The 25,966-nt window shown below is 37.9% G+C and overlaps 1 protein-coding gene and 1 non-coding gene across 7 annotated transcripts in view; both read left to right on the top strand.

Annotated features, from left to right (window-relative positions):
* The window catches only part of CCDC91 (coiled-coil domain containing 91), a 274,863-nt gene that overhangs the window by 130,298 nt on the left and 118,599 nt on the right, over positions 1 to 25,966 (top strand). For all 6 annotated transcript variants that reach the window (XM_054696326.1, XM_037514176.2, XM_054696328.1 and 3 more), the window contains one exon: positions 6,832 to 6,909. In XM_054696326.1, coding sequence (XP_054552301.1) covers positions 6,832 to 6,909 — 78 coding nt within the window. The remainder of the gene's footprint in view (positions 1 to 6,831; positions 6,910 to 25,966) is intronic.
* Positions 5,130 to 5,239, top strand: LOC119248567 (U6 spliceosomal RNA). Its single transcript, XR_005125982.1, has one exon. It is a non-coding gene; the product is annotated as a U6 spliceosomal RNA (small nuclear RNA).

The following is a 25,966-nucleotide window of genomic DNA, read 5'->3' as shown; positions in this document are numbered from 1 at the left end:
ATGGTCTGTTCTTACATCTTGGACTTCTTAATTGTTTGAGCAATCACCCCACATTTTCATTTTTTACCAGGACCCACTGTGTATAATTTTCCAACACTTTTCAAGAGCTGTTATTACCATGGTGATGATGATGAAGGTGATGATACTATGTGGATGACTGACACGTAGAGAGAAACCTATTAGATTAATAAGTTATTAAGCAATTAAGTGAGAAAAAGTCAGAAAAAGGCTAGATTTATGATATCATTAGGAGAGAGAACTTGTGTTACTCAGTGGTGCTTGTGGGCAAAATTAGAAGTTGAACTTGGAGATTTATCCATGGGTAAAGGAAGAAGTTCTTTCACAGAAGGACATTGGATAGGCACTGTCTGACAGTCTTTGGGCTACCATAAATTGCCACAGACTTGCTTGGCTAAATAATAGAACTTGATTTTCTCACAGTCCTGACATCGATGCCATTAGCCAGGGCTTGCTCCCTCTGACAGTTTCAGTGAAGAGCTTCCTGTGGCCCACTGCAACTGCTGAGGGTGTTCCTGCTTGACTTGAGTTAGTTTTAAGTATCAGCTGCTCCAGGCATGTTGCCTTTGAAGACCTGAACAAAATTGAAGATAAGTAATAATTTCTTTTAGTTCTGGTGCAGAGTAGAGTATCTGCCTTTCCTATAGGAGTGAATTAGTGGCACTGAAGTAGCAGTCAGACCAGGGCCCGTCTGCTCAACACATCAGCCAGGAATTTAGCCCTAGTTAGGCAAGAAACCTTTTCTCAGTGGGACAGGACGTGGCCTTTATTCTTTAACAGGTTGTAGTTGGTAGACCAGATGAGCTAATGAAGAAATGAAGATGACAAACAATAATGGCAATGATGTAAACATATCATCTCCTCAGAAATCTCATTGGAGTCGTCATTGTTTTAAGAGTGGAGAATTCCTTTCCCTACAGCTTTGGTGTAGACCTGATATGTCATTGTCGCATCGGGGTTGTGTAAGTTACCATAGAGGCAAATCAGTTACTTCCATCCCATTGTGAACCAACTGTGGGGTTCTTTGCATACCTTCATCACTGTATCTGTTAGGAAGCTCCCCGGGTTTGTTTTGTAATCTTGAGTTTTTCATTGAAAGGATTCAGCAAACCTGATGGTTTTGCATTCTGTGTGCTGATGAAATCTCTGCAGTGTGTTAAGGCAGCCGTTAATGGGAAAGGGCCAGAGATGAAAATTAATCCTTTGAAACATTTGAGAAATCTTACGCTAAAGGGACAGACTTATTAAGGGCATCTGTTTCAGTATTGCAGTTTATTATGGCAAAAATGCTTTTATTTCTGTATGTGATATTACTTTATACTTTTAGACTGATTATTCCATGCTTGTGTTTTCCCCCCCTCCCATTTTATATTTGGTTAAATATTTGAATTAGTCTGGGGCACTTAGTAAGATTTTTGAAGTATTCTGTCATGTGTTGTTTGTCACTACGTATATAGAAAATGAGATAGGATGAGGAGGTAGAGAATAAAAGGTGTTCAATGGAAAAGTCTTGCTGTTGCAAAATCTTGCATCTTGCCAGTGAGTCCTAATTTCCTTTAGAAACCAACTAGGCTTGCTGCAGCTGTCAGATGTGGGGTCAGTGAGAGGTGGAGCAAAGTCTCCTGTTATGTTCCTGTTCTGTTTTGATAAGTAGTTTCATTTGGGATAATCTAATCTCTGTGCTTCTCTGACATTCTCTGTTGAAGTCTTCAAATTTTAATGGCAGTATCGTATACCATTTCTTTGTCAAGATCCTTTCATTGCATTGGTTGGATGTTACTCCACTATCTTTATTTTGATTTCTTGCCCTGAAAATTACTTCCTTTTCAATTATCTAGATATGTTTAGGGCTGCCTTACTCAATATAGTTGATTAGTTGTTGTGAAAGAGATGTAATCTTGTGGCATCAGAGAAAGTGGTTATGAAGCCTGAATTGGAAGACTTTTCTCAATCAGACAATATTAGCTAATTCTGTTCTGCTAATTCTGTTCAGTCTAATTATAGACTGACTCTTGGTGAAAGAATTTGGAACATGAAAAGCAACTGCTTTTCACTAAATGGAATATAATGATTAGTATTTGTGGTATCTTCCCCTCTCCCTTTGTATCTGCTTCTCTCACTTCATCTCTCTTTGTTCTTGATTTTTTTGAGTACTGTAATAATTCATTCCAAAAGTGTCGGTCATATGTTGGCTTTTAACCATTTGTGTCACAGAGTATCCTGTTACTGTGGGTGGATTAATTTATTAGAGGTGATTAGTATGGTGGTACGTGGTTTGGTAGTGATTAACAATAATACAGCATGAACTAAGAAATGATCATCAGTTTGTGCCATAAGACTGGGCCTGAAGTACTTGTTTTGCATAAATATCGATTCAGATATTTGAATTCAGGTAAATGTTTTGTCATAATATACCAATGTTGATTACCTTAAAATATTTTCCTGGTGGTGCAGTGGGTTGAGCACAGCGCTATGGAGCTATCTCCAGCCTCTACAGCATGGGTTTGATTCCCTGCTGGCCAGGGAGATACCCACATGGCACGGCAGACCTCTCTTGCCTCACCTGCTGCTCCCTTCAGCAGTTCTCTCAGTTTGTCTGCCTGTTCTGCTCCCTGCTCTGTCTCTGGTGAATCCTCTCACCATTCTGTGCCTCTGGCCTGTACCCCAGCTCTTGTAAAAATAAAATAAAATAAAATGAGATGAAAGGAAATGAAATAGTTAATGTCTCATTTTTCTGGGACGCAACAATATTTGTTAATTACATACTTCTTGTGTACATATGTATTCAACCAATAACTTCAACACCAGTTCTGTCAGTCCTGTTAATGTCATAAGACCGACCTGCTTGTATTTAGCAATGCTGGCATGGAGTTGTGAGTGGGGTAGACCCGGGTAATGGAAAACTGGTGGGAATGTGCTCCCAATAACATTCGAAAGGCATTTTCCTTCATTTTTGGCAGACCCAAATTCTAGGTTGGCAGCAGTGAATTGAAGATTTACTTCTTCATAATTCACTAAGAGTGACCATGTCTTCCTCTGATCAAAAGGTGTGACTCATGGTGTGTGAGTTTATGTACTGTTGAGTCTTATGAAGAAAGCAAATCTGTTAATATCTAATTAGGAATATACTCAGATTGTTCAGCCTAGCAGAATATTTTTCAGTAGCACTAGGCTGGCCATCAGGAGGTCTGACACAGGTTCTGCCTGGTTCCTGTGGAACTCCTGCTTGATCTCTGTGGAGAGGTTTCTTCATTTATGGAGAGAGTACATTGGAATATCATACCTTTGATGTCTCCTTTTGTTTTAAACATTCTGTGGTTTTATTTAAAGTGAGGATACTTTTCCTAAATCTTTTCTTCCTAATGATACTTTTGGATTTGACATTTTGAAAGAAAGTTATGACTGTGGTCAAATTTAGTTTGACTACTTTGAAGACAGTTTGTAAAATTTGGCTCTATATTCTTGAAATAAAAATTTCAAGCTATATGTGACTATTTCGTTATTCCTGGTTTTTCTTTTGGTAACTGGACAGCCTGGGATGTTAACACGCTTGGGTAATTGCCATCAGTGGCTCTGCAGTAAGTGACGTGGGCTTTGGCTGATTTTGTGTTAGCACACTATATCATGGAATACCACTAAGAAAGTTGAAAGGATATTTTAGAAATTATTTAATCTATCTCCCTCATTTAGTAGCTAGGGAATATACCCCAAAATATTTGCTAATTTATGGACTTAATGTGTATCAGAAAAAGAACATGGATCATAATCTCATCTGTTAATTTTTTTTTTAAATATGTGAACCTTGTAAGTAGCCTCCTTTTTAAAGGTCAGGTTTTAAATACAGTTTAAACAGTCTCTTCAATGATGTACAAAATACTCCGATGAAGAATGAAATGGCACTTGAATGGCACTTGTCTTGCCAAATATATTTGGCCTTCTAATCCTGTCCTTTCTAGTTCTTTATTTCCTTATTTGTTTGGTTTACATTATAATATAAGGCACTGTTTGAGATAAATATGTTCAATAGTAAATACAATTTTTTTTAAAGATTTATTTATTTATGCATATAAGAACTGGGGTACAGGCAAGAGATGTGGGGGTGAGAGGATCCACCAGAGACAGAGTGGGGAACAGAACAGGCAGACTGACTGAAATACACTGCTGAGGGGAGCAGCGGGCAAGACAGGAGAGGTCTGCCTCACCAGGTGGGTTTCTTCCTGGCCAGGGATTGAACTTGTGCTGCAGAGGCTGTGGATTGCTTCATAGTGCGGTGCTTAACCCCTTGCGCCACCAGGGAGACCCGTAAATACAATTTTACTTTCCCAAATTGAACTACTGCAATTAGAGAGATAGCAAAACCTCTCCACTGTCTGTTTTTTTTCCTTACCTTCTCATGTATATTAGTGTTGGAAAATACTATCATTATTTCCCCAATAGACTAGGGGAAGACAGTCAGTGAACAGTAAATACAAAACTAAGCAGTGATAGATGCTTGGAATAAAAATAAAGCATGATCAGTGGCCACTGATGAGTTTGTGCTGTTATTGGTCCATCCATCCTTCCTTCCTTCCTTCCATCAATCCATCCATCCATCCGTGTATCATGGGCTGGGGAAGGACTATGCACTATTGAGCTATGATCCTGAAGCAATATTTAGAAGTAATGGGTGTTTTATACCTGGAGCAACATGACATCATGGGTGTTTATCACTTTTGTGTGGAATGTAAAGGGGGTTTAGGATGGCCCCAAGAGTCTAGAGGCAAATCCAGACACACTAGTATCTAATGTCAGACATTTGCCCATTTGCATTAAGCAGCTACTTTTTGTTCCCCTCTCCTCCAGTGCCTCTCAACTGTTCATCTACTTTCTGTCTCTGGATTTGCCTCTGTTGAGCATGTCATATAAATTGGATCAGGTCCTATGTGACCTTCGTGTCTGGCTTCTTTTACTTGGTTTATTGTTTCAAGGTTCATGCATGTTGTGGCTTGGATTAGCACTTCATGACTGCCAAGGATAAATAACGTCCACTGTGTGGATGCTGCTGCCTTTTGTTTACCCATTCGTCATGACCATTTGTCTTGTTTTTGCTTTTGGCTATTGATAGTGCTGGTGTGATTGACATGGTTTGGCAGCACATATACAAATAATTGGCATGATGCAGAGGTTAGCATGGCTCTTGCATGAGGATGACATTCAGATTTGTAAAGTGTTCCGTATCTTTAAAAAATATGCTGATACATTCTCATAAAAACTTGTATACATGTTTGTTTCTACTCAATGCTTTGAGTATAAACTAGGAGTGAAATACTTGGATCATTTGGTAACTGTATTTAATTTTTTGAGGACTGCTCAACTGTTTTGCACAGTGCTGTACCATTTTACATTCTCATAAACAGTACCTGAGGGTTTCTGTTTCTCTATATCTTTGCCGATACTTACTACTTTCTGTGTTTATTAAAGCCATCCCAGTGCATGTGAGTGGTCTTGACTTGGATTTTCATAACAGCTAATCCTGTTGAGCATCTGTGCATCTTTAGAGAAATGTCTATTTGAATTTTCTGTTTAAAATTTTAGTTGTTTATCTTTTTTCTTTATATTCTAGATAATGGTCCTTTATCGGAAATAATTGTTTGCAAATATTTGGTGGGATGTCTTTTTGCTTTCTTGACAGTGTCCTTGATGGACAAAAATTTTAAAATTTGTTGAAGCCCAATTTTTGTATTTTTTTACATTGTTAGTGGTTGTAGTGTCATGTTTTTAGTCCAAGGTTACAAAGAGCTGCATATATTTTTCTTTCAACAGTTTCAAAGTTTGAGCTTTCACATTCAGGTATTTGATACATTTGGAGCTAATTTTTCTGTGTCATGTAAGATAAGGTTCCAGATTCATTCTTTTGCATGTGGGTCCTCTTGTCCCACCACCATTAGCTGATCACCATTTGTTCAGTTGCTATTGAGTTGCCTTGTCACTGTTGTCAAAAGTCATTTGATTATAGGTATATGGGTTTATTTTTGGACTGACATTTCTATTTTCCATTGAAATAAATATATGTCTCTATGCCAATATCACACTGTTTTGATTACTGCAGCTTTGTGTACTAAGTTTCGAAATTGGGAAGTATATAAGTTCCAGTTCTCTGATGAAAACCTCCATCCTGTCCATTTCTCCCCACCTGTATTTTCTTGAACATTCTTGAACATTTAAATCACACATATTTTAAACTCATTGAAAACTAATATTTGTATGATATGTGGGTATTTTTTCTCTTGTTTTCTCATTTTTAAAAATTAGTTATCTCTGATAATTTTGTATCAAAAGCCCATCATTGGGTCTGAAAATTGGATAGGCTTTATAGAACATCAGCATTCTCCAAAGATAATTCTTCTGTTCTTTACCATGATGGTAGTAGATTTGTTGGTTGTCCACCTTAATCCAGCATGTCTCAAACTTTGTTAGGCAGTACATAGTATGTATGTATTACTGCAGAAGTAATACAGAATAAGAGGTCCGGGGTAGTAGAATAAAGCATTGCCTCTATGTCTTAATTTAGGTTCACAATAGCCAAATGTCCTGAGGGATAACACCAGACCCCACCTCTCATTATGGTTTCCCTTTCATTTCTTTTTGACACAGCACTCCCCAGTGCTTTTTAAACAGAACAATTTTTTTTTTTTTAAATAGCTTTTCTCTTTTTTTTAGTTGCAAGATTGGTGTGCCACAAACCACGGAATCATTCACTGGTGCACAAGTCAATGGCTTTATTATTCTGTAAACAAAGGAACAGATCATGATTTAGTTTCTTTTTTCTTTCAGGAAAAACATAAACAAGAATTGGAAGACATGAGGAAAGCTGGTCACGAAGCCCTCAGCATTATTGTGGATGAATATAAGGTAGCTTTGACAGTCTGTTTCCTTTATTCTTCCCCATTTTGGCACACTTTAGGAAATCTACATATGTAGGCCCGTGCAAACATGCACAAAGTAGAATTGTGGTATAGTCTGATTTTGGTGATAGAATTCTTTCAGGTGGTTAGTGGGTGTTTATTGAAGTTGTACTTGGCAGATCAAAAGGGTGTTGCTAGATGGAGCTCTGTGTTTGAGAAGTTATAAAGAAGAAATACTACTATAGAATTAATTGCTAGCTTAGCTTTTTTGGTCTCTACTGTGGTTCCACCTCGTATAGTGAGGAAAAAAAAAAAGTTTAGCATGATATGAATCTGAAAGACGCTGTATGCTTTATTTCCCTCAAACAGATTTATATTAACAGAATCATGGTGGATATATCAGGATACACACAGTATTATTACTCTGATTCTGTGCCTGCATAAGCTTAATCGAACTTAATCATTTTAGCAAATTGGGAGTTTAATGACATAATCTATTTTCTCTGTAAATTCTTGTTAGATCATTTCTCTCCAAAACTAATAGAGGAATACATTCTTATTGATATTGAAGGCAAACAATATTTCCCTAGAGGTAACCACTGTTAGTTTGGTATGCATCCTTCTAGAGGTTTTTCTCCATATTTCCATGAGAGAGAGAGAGAGTGTCTGTATAGAGACACACACACACACTCACATAAAAATTATACATATGTGCTAAATAGTTTTGATTTCCTTTTATAGATATATTACTCTGTTTTATTGTGTCATTTACTCAGTATAACTTAGAGATATTTTCATGTCAGTACATACAAATATATCCTATTTTTGCCACTGTTCTATTGTAGTCCACTCTGTGTGTGTGTGTGTGTGTGTGTGTTTATGTAAGTAGGCATTTAGTTTGATTTTGATTGTTCATTATTACACTGCATGTTTAAGAAATATTCTGTCACATATGGAATAGAGATTTTTTTGTTGATTAAACTTCATCCTTATACTTGATAGCAGGTGATGTCATTTTAGTTAGCTGTTAATTTAGATGGCTTCCTGTAACAAGTTATTTGAATAAAAAGTAGATAAAGAAACAGATCCAGAGTTAATTTAAGTAAAAGTCTTTTTTTAATACCAAAGTAGCTTCATGGAAGTGTCTTGGGACATGAGAGGTCATTTTGTGACAACACCATATACAGAAACTGCTGTCATTGCTGGCGAGGTCATTACGAGTGTCTGGTTTTTACAGCTGTGATTATTGGCTCTTTTTATAATGTGAATTTTTATTTCTACTAATATAAACCAGCTTTGCAGTTACTGAGTTTGAGAAAAGTAGAGGGATTTTTTAAAATCTTTTTTTTCTGTGAGATTAAGCATGGGAAGGATTAATTCTCCTGACTAAGCGATTTGATTTTGAATGAATTTAAATTTTACTTAATTTATTCATGAATTCTACATTGAATGTTATGGAGGTATTAACATTGTGTTCCTATTTTTTTTTAAATAACTCAATATTTGATGTTTTAGGACCTTTTTGAGTTCTAATTCTGTGTTTCTTTTGCTGAAAACATGTTTATTATATATTACTTTCAGTACTGGGAATTAATGAGGTTAAAAGCATATGTAAAAACTTTGCAAATGTTATTTTGCAAATTTCATTTTGAAGAGACTTGGTTGAGAATTGTTCCAAACCTCTTTGTCTAGTATCATTATTGGACATTCATTTGGAAAAGAGGATTTCAAAGCTACAGACATTAGATATTCTGATTTGCTAAAAAGAATTAGGAACCAAATTAAGTCACTTAAAAAGTTATATTTAACCTGTCATATGATAATTATAGTGGATTAACAGTCAGACTATAAAAGTTCTTTTATAGCAGGGATCTTCAGTGTGAAGAGATTTCATTCAGCTCTCTATGTTGATTGAGTTTCACATTTGCATGATGATAATAGAGTACTGTGAGGAGGAATAACATCTTATATATGGATTACCATGTAAGATTTTACTATGCAGGTGTTTGGGAAACATACTGAAAATCTACTCCATAGAAGTAAAGTAATCCAGAGAGGAAAAGAGGAGGTGCTATTTGTGTGGTAGGTTAGATATGTTTATAACAGAAGTGTTGATTTGTGACACACTAGAGAACAATAAAATAATATTTTTTTTCCATTCTAAAATCAAGCATGAGTAGTTCATGTGATAATTATTTTAATGTGTGTCTCTTTTCTCTAGAGAGCAACTTTTTCATTGATCTCTTTTTAGGCTTTATTCTGTTGAAATATATAAACATTTTCATGGATGATTTGTTAATTATTAGATAATTCAAAATGAACCAATTCCAACCTCAAGTTACTGTGGACACAAAAGTAGTGTGAACATGCTCTTTGCATATATTACTAATTGAACAATTATTATCAGCTTGCCTGTGTTTGCGAGGGACTGTTGTAGATATGACCTTGAGCAAATCAACAGATTGTTGCTCCAATGGAATATCTGTTCCACAGCCACCCACCCTTGGTGTGCACATGCCCTAAATAGGAGGTGTGGGACCCCCCAAAACCATAGCTTTCTTGGATTTTGACTTGATTTTCATGGCTTCACATTTCATCTCTCTTATCTCAGCAGATCTTTATTCAGAGACGCAGTTAGACTAGAGAAGTCTGCTGCCATCCTATCACTCACTAGTCTAGATTTTTAGGGAGCTTACATTCTCCTGTTTCTCTTGGATTAGAAGTGATTGGTCACTTTTTTTTTCTTCAACTTCAGTTAAGATATTGTCAAGGAGTTTGAAAAACATTTTATTAGAAAAGATAGTAGAAAATACCAAGTAAAGTAAAAACAAAAATGACAGAACCCTGAAAACATAAACTATAGGAAGGTATGCATTATTAATGTATATTAGAACATATTGCTACTGATTAAAAAAAAACTGGGCATTTATATAAAACAGACATTAGACCTTGAAAGTTAGTAAGAGAAGGCATCTGACAAGGAACCCTGGGGTCCCGGTGACTATATGACACCCAGTTCCTGGACTTTCTTTTTTCCTTCATTTTCCCAAGAGGGCCTGGTGGTGAAGTAAGCAATCTAGAAGTACCAGTGAACATGGACAGTAGACTTTAAAAAAACCCTGCTCTCACCCAAAACCCAGGACATCTCCACCCCTCAAGACAGAATATTGTTAGGTAATGACCACTCTCCTCCCACCAAACCACACAGAAACTGCAGTCCTGTTTACTCTTCCTGACAAAGGCTAGTTATAGCTGTATCAAGGCACCTTCCTCATCCCTTAGCAGGTATCAGGGAAGGCTGAGTGGGAACCAGAACCATCAGTGCCACTGGGAAGCAAGACCCCTCTAGGATTCAGGGTCAAGGTAGATGTCGTAGAAGTTTAGGTGCTCACCCAGCTCGGTGGTCATGAGACCCTCGTCTCCTTCCCTGTTGTCCAGGTGTCCAGGGAGGTTTAATGGAGATACAGGATATTCACTTCTACTCAGTGTAGCAAGACTTTCCTCTGCAGAGTCAGTGGAGCCACGTGCAAGTGATGAGGTGGCTCCTGCCAGCCAGAATGATGTCATTTGAGGGCCTGTGGGAAGCTCAGCTCTCAAACATGTCCAGCAAGAATGAGATCACCTCAAGAGTATATAGTAGTAATAATGCTATTACATGGACCTTGGGTGCCTTGGTGGTGGTATAGTAACAACACCTGAAGAGGAGATCCTGTACCTCAAAAACACAAACATTTTAAGCCAAAATTACTTCAAAAAAATAAATCTGAGCATTCCCACTCTCAAAAATAACCTACCAAATCATACCTAGTAGGCAGACTCTACTTTTGAATAGCAGGGAAAGGGAAACCTATATGAACATGCTTGAAACAAATAAACAAAATTTAAAAATTTCAGTAAAGGAAGGCACACTCAGCAGAGTAATTACCTTGAGAGGAACCAATGGAAATTTTAAAACTGAAAAAAAAATAGCCAAACTTAAAAACTTAGTGGATGTGCTCAATGGCAGAATGGAGAAACAGAGGAAGGAATTAGTAAACTCGAAATGAGTAAACACAGCCCTTTTGAGCAATAGAAAATAGATGAAAACAAATGAACAGGGACTTAGTGATACATGGGAATGTAACAAAAGATCTAAAATTTTATCAGAGTCCAGGGAGGAGAGGAGAAAAGAGGGTGGAAAAATTATTCAAAGAAATAATGGCCAAAATTCCCCTAAATTTGGCGAGACATAAAATTATATATTCAAGAAGCTGAGTGAACTCCAAACATAAACAAAAAGACTACATCATAGCACACTTATTATTTATTGTTAATTTTTATATATCAATAGGGTTGATTCATAGTACCTACATTTTGAATCCCAGTGTTTCTGTGAGGCTGAATTTTGAATAAGACTGACGTTTAAATGGGTGGACTTTTTAAAAAATGGAGACATAATTGACAGGATAGTTTCAGGTACTACCTAATGATTGTATATATTCATTGTGAAATGATCACCACAATAATGTACTTAACTCTTGTCACCATACATAGTTACAAAAGTTTTTCTTGCAATGAGAACTTCTAATATTTACTCTCTTAGCACCTTTCAAATATGCAGTGCATAATTAACTGTAGTCATCATGGTGACTGACTTATTTTATAACTGGAAGGTTGTACATATTGACCCCCTGACCCATTCCACCACACCCCCCCGGAACTCCATCTTCAGCTTCTGCACCCACCACTATATTTTCTGTCTCTATAATCTTTTTGGATTGAGATTTCACATATCAGGTAACATGTAGGTGAGGTCATATGGTGTTTGTTTTACTCAGTCTAATATATTTCACTTAGCATAATGCCCTCAAGGTTCATCATGTTGTTGGAAATGGCAAGACTTCAATCTTTTTAATAGTTGAAGAAGATTCCACTTTACACCATACACACACACACACTTTTTTTTTTTTTAAGATTTATTTATTTATAAAAGCACTGGGTACAGTCAGATGTGCGGGAGGGTGAGAGGATTCACCAGAGCCAGAGCAGGGAACAGGACAGGCAGATTGATGAAATACACTGCTGAGGGGAGTAGCGGGTGGCAGGAGAGGTCTGCGTGCCTTGTGGGACCTTCACTGGTGGCTGGGGATCGAACCTGTGCTGCAGAAGCTGCGGGCAGCCTTGCAACCCAGCGCTCAACTCTGTGCCACCGGGGAGGCCCCACACATTTTTTTTAAATCCGTTTTGCATCAGTGGATACTTAGGTTGTTCCCATGTCTTGGCTGTTGTAAATAATGCTGCCATGAACACGGGTGTTCATATATCTTTTCAAGTTAGTGTTTTTGTTTTCTTTGGATAAATGCTGGATCATATGGTAAGCTCTATTTTTAACATTTTGCAGAACCTTAATGCTTTTTTCCATAGTGGCTGTACCAATTTGCATTCTTCCCACCAGTGCAGAGGAAGGGCTTCCTTTTCTCCACTTCCTCACCAGCACTTGTTACTGCCTGTCTTTCTGATGATAACAGTACTAAAATCTGTGAAGTGATGTCTCCTTCTGGTTGTGATTTGCGTTTCCCTGATGATTAATGATGTTGCACATCTTTTCAAGTACCTGTTAGCCATCAGTTGGGTTAGTGACTATCAGAGTCTCTTCCCATTTTTTAAGTGGAATTGTTTCTTTATTTGCAGTTGAGTTGGATGCGTTCTTTATATATTTTGGATATATATTTGGGTACATGCATGTGCTTGACTGGTTTAAAGTCAGGCTCTCTCCGCCATCTCTCTTCCCTGGTTACCCCTTTGCACTTCTGGTTTGTCGTGTTTTACCATATCTAGCTGTTAGTCTCCATTAATTTCTACCTTAATGCTCTGTTGGTTGGGCAGTGTCGTGGAATATCCATTCATCGGCCTTCTGCTCCAAGTGTAGTTGCCCCTTTTCAGGGGTAGTTTGTGTGGCAGAGCCCCTTCCCTACCATGCACTGCACTGTGGACAGGCACTGAAAGGGTGGGTATCTCTCTGTCATTCACTGTCTTCTTCACCCAGATGCACCTTTTGGAGTCAGAACTGTGTTTGACGGGGAGGAAGGTGGGTCCTATATCCACCACTGTCTGCTGCCACTGCTCCATTCAGATGTTCAAATTTGGATTCACCTTGAATTAGTCCTGTATTTAAAGGATTAGCTGACCTCATCAAGTTGGAATTGAGTTGATGTGAATGGGATTGTCCAGTGTTTACAGCTGTTGAATATCCCTGTAATAATTCTGCTTCAGGAATCTAGGGGAGATGGGAACTACCTTTCACTTTTGAGTTCAACAGAGCAGCTGTCTAGCCATTCAGAGCTTTGCAGAAATGGAAGAATGCTTTCTTTTCCCTTTGCCCTGTCCAGATGATACAAACCTCCTGTGGCATGGAGCTAATGATGTTCACTAGCTGCCCAAGCTACCGGGAAGATCTTTTACACTGTAAGTTTGGGGAAACGCTGACACAGTTCTGCAAAGCTCAGCTGTGAAGTATCTAGGTCTTGTGTCCCAGCCTCCCACTGTCCTTCCCAACTTTCTGTACATTTGTTAAATAAATCCTCTTCAATTTGCTGGGATCATCAAACTTTTTTCAGTCCTGACATTTCTTCATCTCACTTTATTGACAGAACTCAGTGGTTTGTTTACATCATCTTGTCCTAGAAGAGTACCTCAGGCCTTGGATCCTTGCTGATAATTTTGTTTTTCAAAAACATCCTGTTCTTTTGCATGAACACATTCTATTATTGTACTTTGTATGAGTTATAGAAAATGGTGCTGGATTTTATTTAATTATAGTGCCATGGCTTCAAATATTAATTTAAACCTTAACAATCTAAATGCCAGTCTTATCTTTTTATGTTGAGAATCAGATTTAAATAAAGCACACCTCAAGTCCTAGTACATTTTGGTTTGCATATGGTGTTGTGAACTTAACACCATTCAAATGAAGTAGCACTTTTTAAAGTTCCCAAATGATGTGATTAGCAGTTTCCTATTAAAAATAGAAATAAACTGTTAAGATTTAAACTCTTCACAAAAAAATAAATTCAAATTCACCTGAATCAGTCCTGTTTTTAAGGTATTAGTTGACCTCATTAAGTTGGAATTGAGTTTTTGGTTTTGTTTTTTGTTCTTTTGTTTGTACAACTTCAAATCACTCACTGCGGAACTAGGTAAAGAAAATCTGTAGTTCAATCCTATAGCCAAGTAAGAGTTATTTTGTACTATTTTTTTTTAAGATTTTATTTTTTATGCATACAAGAGCTGGGGTATAGGCCAGAGAGGATTCACTAGAGACAGAGTGGGGAGCAGAACAGGCGGATCTACTGAAATACACTGCTGAGGGAAGCAACGGGAGAGACAGGAGAGGTCTGCTGCGCCATGTGGGTTAGCTTCCTGGCCGGGGATCAAACTCGTGCTATGGTGGCTGCAGGTAGCTTCATGGTGCTGAGACTTAACACCTTGCACCATCAAAGCCCCTACAAAATAGGTGGTGCAGGGTTTACCTCGGGACTGCTTAAGTGTTTCTATCAGTAGAGTTGGTGCAGTATTTTGAAAGCACACTGATCTGGATCGACCCTGATGCTTAACAGTGTGAGTTTGGACAGTTTCTTATATGTGGATTGGAATTTCCTATCTGGAAATGAGGGGGTAAACCATAAAACTTCTTCATAGCATTGTCATGAGGGTCTAGAGAAAATAATTTGCATGACTAATGATAATAAATATTATAAATGTTAGCAAATATTATTGTTATCATTCTACTTATCAGCCTTCTCTTAGCACTTTCAGTGCTTTGTCATTATCTCACAGCTGATTACTTTTGAAATATCCTAGTGCGGATTCTTGTTTCAGCCTTTTTAGAAATACCCACTTAAGGGAAAGAGATGGCAGCCCAGCCCTCCCTATTCCAGGCTCTTGCTAAAATGCCAGCATTCTTTTGTTCATTTAGAAAATAAATAGCTTGCTGCAGATTGATGAAAAGGACATGCGAAATTCTGTTCAAGTACAGAGGAAAACAAAGCTAAGCCTAACCTAATATGCTCCATGTGCCAGCTTTCCCCAGGAGGTTTACTTAATTTTGTTTATTTTGTTTTCTTTCATGTCATGATTTTTTTGAATCTCTTATCCCGATAATTAGCAACAGTAAAGTAAATGTAGATCTTGGCCGACGTTACCACGGGAGCACGCCACAGCCAAGACTGCTGACTACAACAGCAGCGGCAGAGTTTTCCTTTATTGCTTTGGTCCTTCTGCAGTGTGTATGCAGACTCAGACTTCACACTTCTTTATGTCTGTAGTGCTCTCAATCAGAAATTTCTATTCATGATGTAGAATATCTCTCGTTTAAAAAAGATAACAAGTGATTATATAGTGTGATGCTTTGCTTGTTTGTTTCAAATGCCCTTCACTGGCCATTGAGCAGGGTGCCCTAATCTTGCTTCTCTCCTTTTGTAGCATATACTGTGTTACTTGTGTTGCTTTTAACAAGACATGTGCGAGATATTGTCTATTCCATTCATTGTCATTCTTCCTACTGAATTTTGGTTGTCTAATGTTGGAGCTATCAAGGGTGCATATGTGTGAGATTTCCTATTGAAGCCACTGAGTGACTTTTTCATACTCAAAAAAGAGACACTTAACAGAAACTGTGGGATGGACAGCTCTCTGGAAATTGCAAAGGAAAGAAGAGTTTGGGCTGTAATTAAGAAACTAGAATTGATGCTACATTGAAGTTTTTCAAAAACCTTATGTCTTGTTTTCCTTGATGTGGGAAAAATGATCAAAGGAAATCAAATCTCTTTATAGTGGAGGTTGGCATAACAGGTGAACTGTCAATGTTAGACTTGGAAAAAATGCAGGTTTATTTCCTAAAATAGGTTGATTCCTGTAACTTAAGAACTAAGATCACTTCTCTTATAAAAAGAAAGTACTGTTTCCACCTCTTGCACTTCTTGTTTTTTTTTTTTTTTTTTTTGGTTTTGTTTGGTTTTCGAAAGTATCTTTGTGCACATATGTTCAATTCATCTTCTGTATATAAGCTTGGGGTAAAGTCATTTCTTAAGTAACTTAAAATGACTTTTTCTCCTTAATAACTTTGGGAAGAATTTTCTTGAGGAAGTTAGTCTTTGACTCACTGTGGAAGTTTGCAGCTGGAGCTCTTGCTAATGTGCTGTAACAGGGGCTGTTGCAGGGAGTGGGGATGTGCAGAAACTGACTTCAACATGCTGTTTTTATTTTCTCATACTCAGAGTGCCCAGTTCATTAACAATTCCAATTTGAAGCAAATAAGAGGTAAACAGTTTCTGGTGAACATTTTTGTTTTGCTACTGTATGCAGAAATTTTGTTTTTCAAGACAATGACAATAGACTCCGCCCCCTCCCTTTTTTAAAAAGGTAGTCCTATTTGCTTTTAAGACAGCAGTTAGACAAAAGAGCTTTCCCTTTTGAAATCATTTGACACTAAATTGTAAATTTCTTATTGAAGTGTTACAAGTTATTATTTTGGTTCTGCCTCCACTTGTTTACTTTTTGAATTAAATTACACTCTGTTTTCATTGTTGTTTCAATTTAGGGGATTTGGACATTTTCAAATCATAGCAGATAGGAAGAGTGTTGACAGGGTAAAGTAAATTCTGAGGTAGTTGACAGTTACAAAACTGGTGATTAGAAAAATAGCCTGAGAAAGTCAAAAAAGAAATTACAGTTGTCTTAAGGTTTATAGCCTGACACCAAATAAGTTATAACTGTATTTTTCAGCCCTCCTTTGGGTCCCTAACAGAAGCATGATCTACCTCAGGTTTTTGGTGATGTGAAAATTAGTTCCTGGACATCACATTTATATTGAAACTAGAAGGGTTTTATGTGCCCTCTGCTCAAACTTCAGGGCTTTCTCTTCTTACCCTGTGGTTCTGTGTAGACATATGATGCTCAGCTGAACTTAGAGATAACTACAAAGGTCATACTATCTCCACTGACCAGGACATACAGACACAAACACCCCCATTTTTCTTTTTCAGTCTTTGTTTCTGAAATGACTGAGTTGACGATCTCTCATTTTTTTACAAACCATACCCTAAAGCCATGAATAGTACTTATAAATACTTCTTGTTTTAGCAAGAGTGAGGAAGTACAGAATGGGAAGAGTATTTTCAAAAGTCCTAGAGCATTTTATGAAGAGGATTCTCTGTAATAACAGTTTTTACAATACCAGCATACTGAATCAGACGCACCTGAGTATTAGGCACACAAATTTTCTGCTACTTACGGTGGAAATAATGCAACATTGCTTCATGAAGCCTAAGTTGTTCTGAAACTACCTTACCATCCTTACCATCCTTGCTTTGTTTATTTCCCATGTTAAGCAACCTTGGCTTTATGGAGAGTGTCAACCCCTGTGCATTTTCTTTGACGGTTGAGCATTTCAAGTCCTTTGGTACAGACCACCTGTGTCTTAACATTATACCATATGTGAGAAGCCAGCGTGGAGGATCACATGCCTGCTGTATTCCATTTTTCAAAAGCATCCACTTGCTAGTATTTTATTTGAACTCTTGAATTGTTTATACTGTTTTATAAGGGAGAACATATTACATTTAGGAGACCAGTTTTTCCCAGGGTGTAGAATTACTTGTATTGTATAAAGTTCTCCTCCGAGGAGGGGGAAACAACTTTGTTTTCTCTTCCTTTGATTAGAGATTGCTAACATTTTGTGCAGAGAAGTAAAAATTAAGATATGTGAGACTTGTCATATTTTTTTTATTTCCACCATTTTGTTAACCCAAAGGTATGAAATAAATTTACAGTTTTAGCTATTTGATTGAACAAGGATTCTCATAAATTCCAGCTTTTATCATATGATCAGATTTTTCCTGGACAAATAAAGATGTTTGCAGTTGCCAACAGAGTTGGCCTAACAGCATGCTAGATACTAGTGATTGGTTTGGAACTAACAACTTGGCTTGTCCATTCTTATCCCTCCCACCAAACTCAACCTCAACAGAGGATTGAGAAAGGTTTGGTAGTTGAGAATAGCTCTTGTGTGCCTCTGAGTTCCCCAGGCTCAGCCAGATTTTTGCATGCAAGGCTATTCTTGTGGTCTTTCCAGCCAGGCCAAAACCAAAAGTCATTGGAAACTTTGCAAGAAAACTTGTTCTAATATAGATTTAAGACTTGCCTTTATATTGCAACTGTATTGTCAGCCTGATAGCCAAAGGAAGGGAAAGATTTCATTCTCTACTGAGGCTAACAATTGCCAATTTCAATGCAGAGCAGACCTTGAAAATACCTTCAAAGTTTAAAAAAAAAAGTGGATATGATTTATTTAGTTACTTGTTTCTTACGACATGTAAAACCTGATTTTCTCCTCAGTTATTTTTGGCTTACCCTCTAAAATGCACCTTAAATGTTATGATTTCCTTTTTATATCACATCAGTTCAATATTTTGTGTCTAATGTTTATCAGGCTTGAGACTTTTATCAATATCAGTCATATTTCACCTGGATTTTTTTTAAAGGTTTTATTTATTTTTGTGTAGAAGAACTGGGGTGTAGTCCAGAAGTGCAGAGGGAGAGGGGTTAGAGGATTCACCAGAGATGGAGTGGGAGCTGAACAGGCAGATCTACTGAAATAAACTGCTAAGGGGAGCAGCAGACAAGACAGGAGAGGTCTACTAAGCCATATGTAGGTTAGCTTCCTGGCCGAGGATGGAACTCAGGCCTTAGCAGTGATAGGGCTGAGACTTAACCCCTAGGCCATCAGGGAGCCCCCTGGATATTGTTGAGTACTTGTTAGCATAAAATTTCAGGCTATTATATCAGAAGTATGTTTCCTCCATAATAATAATATCTTTTCATGATGACCTGAATGAGGCTTATCTTGTTCTGCTGGTGATGAAAAAGTTTTCAGTCTTTGTTTTATTTAAATTTGTTTTGATAGGTTTCTACCTCTAGTAATAAGACTAGAAGAATCATTATATATAGTTTAGATATTATAGAGTATAATGATATATGGTAGCATTTGTAAAGAATATAGTTCCAGTTACCACATCAATCTTATGTTTCTTAGTATTCATTATTCTGATAAGCTGAATTATCAGCAAGGACTGTCTTGATTCCAATATTTTCAATTTTATTTGAGAGCTGAAAAGCATAACGTAACTAGGCGTAGAAAAAAGTAATTGATGTATGCTAGTTGTAGATTATTTTTTTCATTGACTATTAATATTAAAATTAGTGAAAGGCTGTGTACCATAGGTTTTGGGGTAGAAAAGGTAAGCTGATGACTCTTAGATGTTCTACTTGGACCTTTAGATGTTCTACTTTATTTCCTATGTTCAAATGAGGATATTATACAAAAACCTTTCATTTTTAAAAAATCTTCCCTCTTTTTTTCTTATATATATATTTTATTACATTGCCTTCATTTTTATACAGTGTGTGATTTCCCTGTGAAATTCCCACCACCAATTCACTTGTGCACCATCACCATATTCCCTTGCACTCTTCCCATCCCTGCCCTGATCCTTCTCCTTCCTGCTCCCTACAGAATGTCTCTGGTTTGTGGTTGCCTGTTGATTTTGATTTTTACTTCATTATAGTTATTTTTTTCCTGATCCCTTATGTGGTTTCTCTGCCTTCCTCCTATAAGTGAAACCATCCTATATTTTTCTTTTTCATTCTGACTTATTTCAATGAGCATACTCCCTTCCAGCTCCATCCATGTTGCTGCAAATGGCATGAATTTATCCTTTTTGATTGCTGAATAATATTCCATTGTGTATATATACCACATCTTCTTGATCCAGTCATATATTTTTGGGCATTTGGGTTGTTTCCGTAGCATACCTATTGTAAATAGTGCTGGAATAAACATAGGAGAGCAGGTGTCCTTTTGAATTAATGTTTTTGTGTCCTTTGGGTAGATACCTAGCAGTGGAATTGCTGGATCATATGAAAGCTCCAGTTTTAGTAGTTTGAGGAACTTTCCACACAACTTCCCATAGTGATTGGACCAGTTTGCAGTCCCACCAGCAGTGTAGGAGGGTTCCTTTTTCTCCACATCCTCGCCAATATTTGTTGTTGCTAGTTTTTTTTTTTAAATATGTGCCATGCTTACTGGTGTAAGATAGTACCTCATTGTGGTTTTGATTTGCCTCTTTGAAAGGATTTAAGAGGAGTAGTTAACTTTATTCTCTGTTCTGAATTATAAAACACAATACTCTGAGGAGGAAAAACAGAAATGTGAAATCTGGTGACATTTGGGAGAAAAGCATCTTAAGATGTCCATCCCATTTCTGATTGGTGTTAAACTTGATTTCAGAATAGACTGCTGATTTTTATTTTCCCCTTAAGATCTAGCTAAACTCCTTTGGGGAAACTTGGTACATGAGATTATAGGTTTAATGCAAATGATAAATTATTAGCAAATATAATGATTTGCCTGATTATTTTCAAGATATCTTATTGTTTTGACAAGGTGGCATATGCGTGCAGTAAACATTTCAGCTGGTCCAGTCACTTTGAAAAGTTGTATGGTGGGTTTTCAGAACACTGAAAATGGATCTACCATATGATCCAGCAGTTCCACTCCTAGGAATCTACCCAAAGCAAACAAAAACACCAATTTCAAAGGAAACCAGCATTCCTATGTTTATTGCAGCATTATTTAGAGTAGCCAAGATATAGAAACAACTCAGATGCCCTCCAAAAGACAAATGGATCAAAAAGTTGTAGTATATTTACACAATGGACTATTACTCAGTGATAAAAAAAAAAGACAAAATCATGCCATTTGTGACAAAATCGATGAGGCTGGAAGGGATTAGTCAGAAGGAAAAATAAATATTGGATGGTTTCACTTATGTGGAATATAGAGAAACCAAAGAAAAGGTCAAGAAAATGACAAAATTAGTAAGCTGACCATAGATCTGAGGCATACAGTCAGGGAAGGGGGGAGGGAATGGAGTCAAAACAGGGGCGGGGGCCTCCCCGGTGGCGCAGCTGTTGAGCGCTGGGTTGCGAAGCTCCCCGCGGCCTCTGCGGCGCCGGTTTGATCCCCGGCTGCTCCCCGGCCACCGGAGGAGGGTCCCACATGGCACGCAGACCTCTCCTGCCGCCCGCTGCTCCCCTCAGCAGTGTACTTCGGTCCTTCTGCCTGCTCTGCTCCCCGCTCTGGCTCTGGTGAATTCTCTCACCCTCCCGTGCTTCTGACTGTACCCAGTGCATGTATAAACAAACAAACAAATAAATAAACAAACAAATAAATAAAAATATGTGCCTCCTAAAAAAAAAAAAATTAAAAAAAAAAAAAAAACAGGGGCGGGAAGAGCATAGGGAATATGGTGATGGCTTACGGGTGATATGGTGGTGGGAAATCTATCTGTACTACACCTGAGGGGAGAAACCAATTATTGTACAAAAATGAACAATGATGTAAGAAAAAAAAAAAGTCAGAAACTCTGGGTGACTCTCATGGTAGGTTAAAAAAAATTCAGCAGACACAAAAGTATGCATCCTGTAAATTCATTTTTATTCCCACTGCTCTCTGGGTATCAGTGCTCTTTATTCCCCCAGCCTTATTTTTTCTAGAGGTGACATCATTTACTTAAAATAGTGAGGTCTGATTTGCATGCATACAATTCACTAATTGATTCTCAAATTGCCTTAGAGCAATGAGAAAAGAATCCCACAGAAGGAACAATCCACAAATACAGTCTGATTTAGTCCACGTAGTCAGAAGCTCAATCAAGTTCAAAGATCATCCCATTTTGGTGTTTTAGCAGGGGCTTCATATAGCTTTTTTTTTTTTTTTTGTAATTAATCCATTGTAACCTATTTTTCAGCCAGCAAGCATTACTTTTTTCTTTTTTAAGATTTTTATTTATTTATTTATTTATTTATACAAGCACTGGGTACAGTCAGAAGCACGGGAGGGTGAGAGAATTCACCAGAGCCAGAACGGGAAGCAGAATAGGCAGAAGGACCGAAATACACTGCTGAGGGGAGCAGTGGGCATGGCAGGAGTGGTCTCCATGCCATGTGGGACCCTCGCTGGCGGCCGGGGATCGAACTGGTGTTGCAGAGGGTGCAGGCAACTTCGCAGCCTAGCGCTCAACTGCTGTGCCACCAGGGGAGACCCAGCATTACTTTTTTCTATCTTTATAACAGAGAAATGTTTTTATACCAATTATTATATTAACAAGCCCTCTGAACCTCTTTGGTGGCTTTATCCCTCCTTCTCACCCCCATACCAAGTCATCAGCAGAGCTTGGCACTGCAGGAGGATGCTGACACCTGCTCCACAGGTGGGGACACATTTCTGATTATTTGGTGTCCAACCCAATGTATTACTCTACCTGTCACCAAATATAACCACTTGTAACATGGGGTCACCTTTTCTGGAAAGTAACACAGTGGAAATATTTTCCATTGTCACCTGAGTTCACAACTTTATTCTCTTTAAAATCAAAATGAAAACATAATGAAAAAAATTAACCTTTATCAATGTGTCTTCTAATAAAATTAATTTAAATGAAACTTATTTTCTCAATAAGAGAAAGGCTTTTGAATGTGAAAAAACTATTTTTTGAGATATATTTTACGAATGGATCGCCATTAATTTGGAGGAAAATTCACTTTAATGATCTTAATGTTAGTAATTAAAAAAAATGTTTTTCCTAACTTAAGTGCACACAGCATGAGTCTCATTTATCATGAGTGAGTTTAATTCTCAAAATTTAGCAAATGATTAGAATAATCCTATCTTGAAATAGCAGTATAACAAATTAACTGTCATAATTTCACAGAATTGCTCCATCACTGGCAGAGAATAAATTGAATTATTTTCCCCACTTATTACATAAGCAATTCAAGACAGAGAAAGCCAATACATTGGTCAGGCATATATAAGACTTGATACACGGCTATATTTAACAAATTATGCTGCCTCCTGGGAATATTAGTGTATGTATATTTCAGCCAAATAAGCAAATTCTCAGCCTCTAGATGGGGTTCTTTCTTTCTGTGGTCTATGATATATCAGAAAATGAGATGTATAGATTTTAGTGTTTAATAACCAGGTGTTTCATGTAATCCAATATAAGATGCTAAAGAGATTATTTTAGTGAGATTTATTTCCTTCCCACCTTCCTTCCCTACTCTCTCTCCTGCTTCCTTCCTCCCATCTATCCACTTTTTTTCCTTCTATATTTTTTAACTGAAACTGTATGTAGCTCCTTTTCAAGTCACAAGGAACAATATTGTGGCATCTGACGGGGAGGCGTATCCATATGGCAGCTTCTCAGACGTTTAAATTGTCTGGAAGGCAGACATGCAGAGCCTCTGTGCTATACTTAATTTTAGAAACTTCTTAATTTTAATGTGTTGTCCATGGCACAAAAGAAATTTTCACTGGGAGACTTGTGTGGTGTTTGAGGCAGCAGCTCTTGTGTTTCTAGAATCCCTCAGCAGCAAGGCCGACAGGAACCATCCCTCTGTCCAGCAGGTTTGCTTTGGCGCTCACAGCCTCCAGAACACTTCATGGTGTGGCTAGGCGGTCCTGAATTTCCATGTTTAGATCTACACCCATTATTTAACATTTTTCTTTTTAAAACATGTAGTAGCACTGTGCTGTAATTCGAATACCTAGAAAAACCTGAGGATCCCTACAATTTCAAATGCTTATACTCTAACAAGGTTAATCTTCAGCAGCCCCAACATGACTTTGTTATTTTTTCCTTTTTTTTAATTAAAAAAGGGAGAAATACTTTATTTTTTAATCCACCCCCCTCTCCCCAAATCCATCACTATCACTGCTCAGACATCTGAAGTTCACTCTTGAGAAACACTGAGCTCCATTCTGCTCACACGTGTAATGCCCCGGCTCTGAAGGTGTCTGACTTCTGCCTGCCTGGCTCCGGGGACACCATGAATATGCACATGAATCTTGAGTGCATGAAAACCTCAAGTCCAGGTGGAGGTCTTTGTCTAGAGGATTACACTTTTTACATACTGTACTTTTCAACCACCTCTCAAGGATAGGTTGTAATCCCATTATTTCTGTTTATGTCCCTGCAAAATTTCTAAAATGATAAATACTGTTTTCAGAAATAATCTAGTATTTCTATTTAATACAACCACATCTGTACCTCCATTGGATTACCGGCTCATTAGTCAGATGCTTGAATGGGTTATTGGAAAAGTCATGATGTATTTTTTTTTTTCTTTTTTCCTTCTTTTTTTTTTTTTAAGATTTATTTATTTCTGACTGGGTACAGTCAGAAGTGCAGGAGGGTGAGAGAATTCACCAGAGCCAGAACAGAGAGCAGAACAGGCAGACTGACGAAGTACACTGCTGAGGGGAGCAGCGGGCGGCAGGAGAGGTCTGTGCGCCATGTGGGACCCTCGCCCAGCGGCTGGGGATCGAACCGGCACTGCAGAGGCTGCGGGCAGCTTCACAACCCAGTGTTCAACCACTGAGCCACCGGGGAGGCCCCATATTTTTTCTATGCAAAAATGCCTCATGACTTTTCTACAACCCAATATATAATACCTACCTTTCTACCTCTCTCTCTCTCTCTCTCTCTCTCTCTCTATATATATATATATATATATATGTATGTATGTATATATGTATGTTTGTATGAAACTATTAGTTTCTCCTTCTGAACTGCAAGCCAAGAAAACTACAGATTGACGTTTTAGACCCCAGAATGGCAAAGGGTACCCTTGATTAGCCAAGAGTCAGTGAACGTTATGACAAGTTGAAGCCCTGTCCAGTCCGCAATTTGGCTGCGTTCTCTTCATGTTCATACTCTTTGTTACTCGTCTTTTCACTGTGAAGTGGAAAATGTTAAATGTGTAAAAGAATTGCATGTTTAGTGTCCAGATGAAGTTCAAGTATCATTTGACAGATATGCTTCCAGTGTATCTCTAGCACTCTTGTGAGAAGTGAGATTCAGCTAGTTCTTACTAGGATTAACTCCTTCATTATCGGAGACTATAATTGCTTTTTTCGTAATTCTACTGAATAAGAAAAATGTTCATGCATGATACATTAAATGTGAGTTTCAAATTTGTGTCTGTAGCCACAGAAATGAGTACTACTGATTTTCATTCTCAAAAATTCTCCATTGATGGAGAATGTTTTGATAGCATTTGAGTGCTTACAGCAATGTTTGGACATATTAAAAGTCTATCAGATTATAGAAACCTTGATTAAAGCCTTTTGGGCTTACTCATTGCAATTGGAATGGAATTCAAATGTCTTGCTTTGGTTCTATACAATATAATCCTTTACCTACTCTTCTGATCCCTGATTCACATTTTAGGCATAAGATTCAGTAAGACCCAGACCTTAAGATAAGAAGTTTGATCTGTTTTAGGACCAGACTCTGGAGTTGCTCTAGCGTTTAATGCAATTCCCTGGTTCCCATGATCTACTCTACTCTTTTTCTGGTTCTTGAACTCACGGGCCTGATTCCCATTTAGAACTTTGCATCTTTTCCTTTGATGGAAATGTTTTTCCCCCAGACTTTATATATGGCCGAGTTTGTTTCACTTGTGATTTCTAAATCCCGCCTGCTCTACTCCAAAGAGCCTTTTCTTGACAATTCTCTCTGCAGTTTTTCTCCTCCATTATTCTCCATTTCATCCCTTTTCATTTTCACCATAGCATGGAATGCCATCAGAAATGGTATCCTCTTGCCAATTTGCAAATTCAGAAGACCCAGAATCATTTCTTTTTGTTCACTCTGTATCCCCAGTACCTAGAACAGTGTCTGGAACGAAGTATGCTTTCAGTAAATGGTAATTAAATGAAGAATGAATACATAATTATGTGGTTGATAAAAATAGGATAAGCCCCTGGGCCTCCCCTGGTGGCACAGGTGATTGAGCGCTGCGTGCAGCCTCTGCAGCGCTGGTTTGATCCCCGGCCACCGGTGAGGGTCTCACATGGCGCAACAGACCTGTCCTGTCTCGCCCACTGCTCCCCTCAGCAGTGTTTTCATCAGTCTGCCTGTTCTGCTCCCCGCTTTGTCTCTGGTGGATCCTCTCACCAG

The sequence above is a fragment of the Talpa occidentalis genome, unplaced genomic scaffold (genome assembly GCF_014898055.3).
Source record: "Talpa occidentalis isolate TD23 unplaced genomic scaffold, MPIMG_talOcc4v2.1 talOcc4.16, whole genome shotgun sequence".
NCBI classification, from domain to species: Eukaryota; Metazoa; Chordata; class Mammalia; order Eulipotyphla; family Talpidae; genus Talpa; species Talpa occidentalis.
Note: the sequence above shows the minus strand (reverse complement) of the source record. Positions and strands in the feature narration are given on the sequence as shown.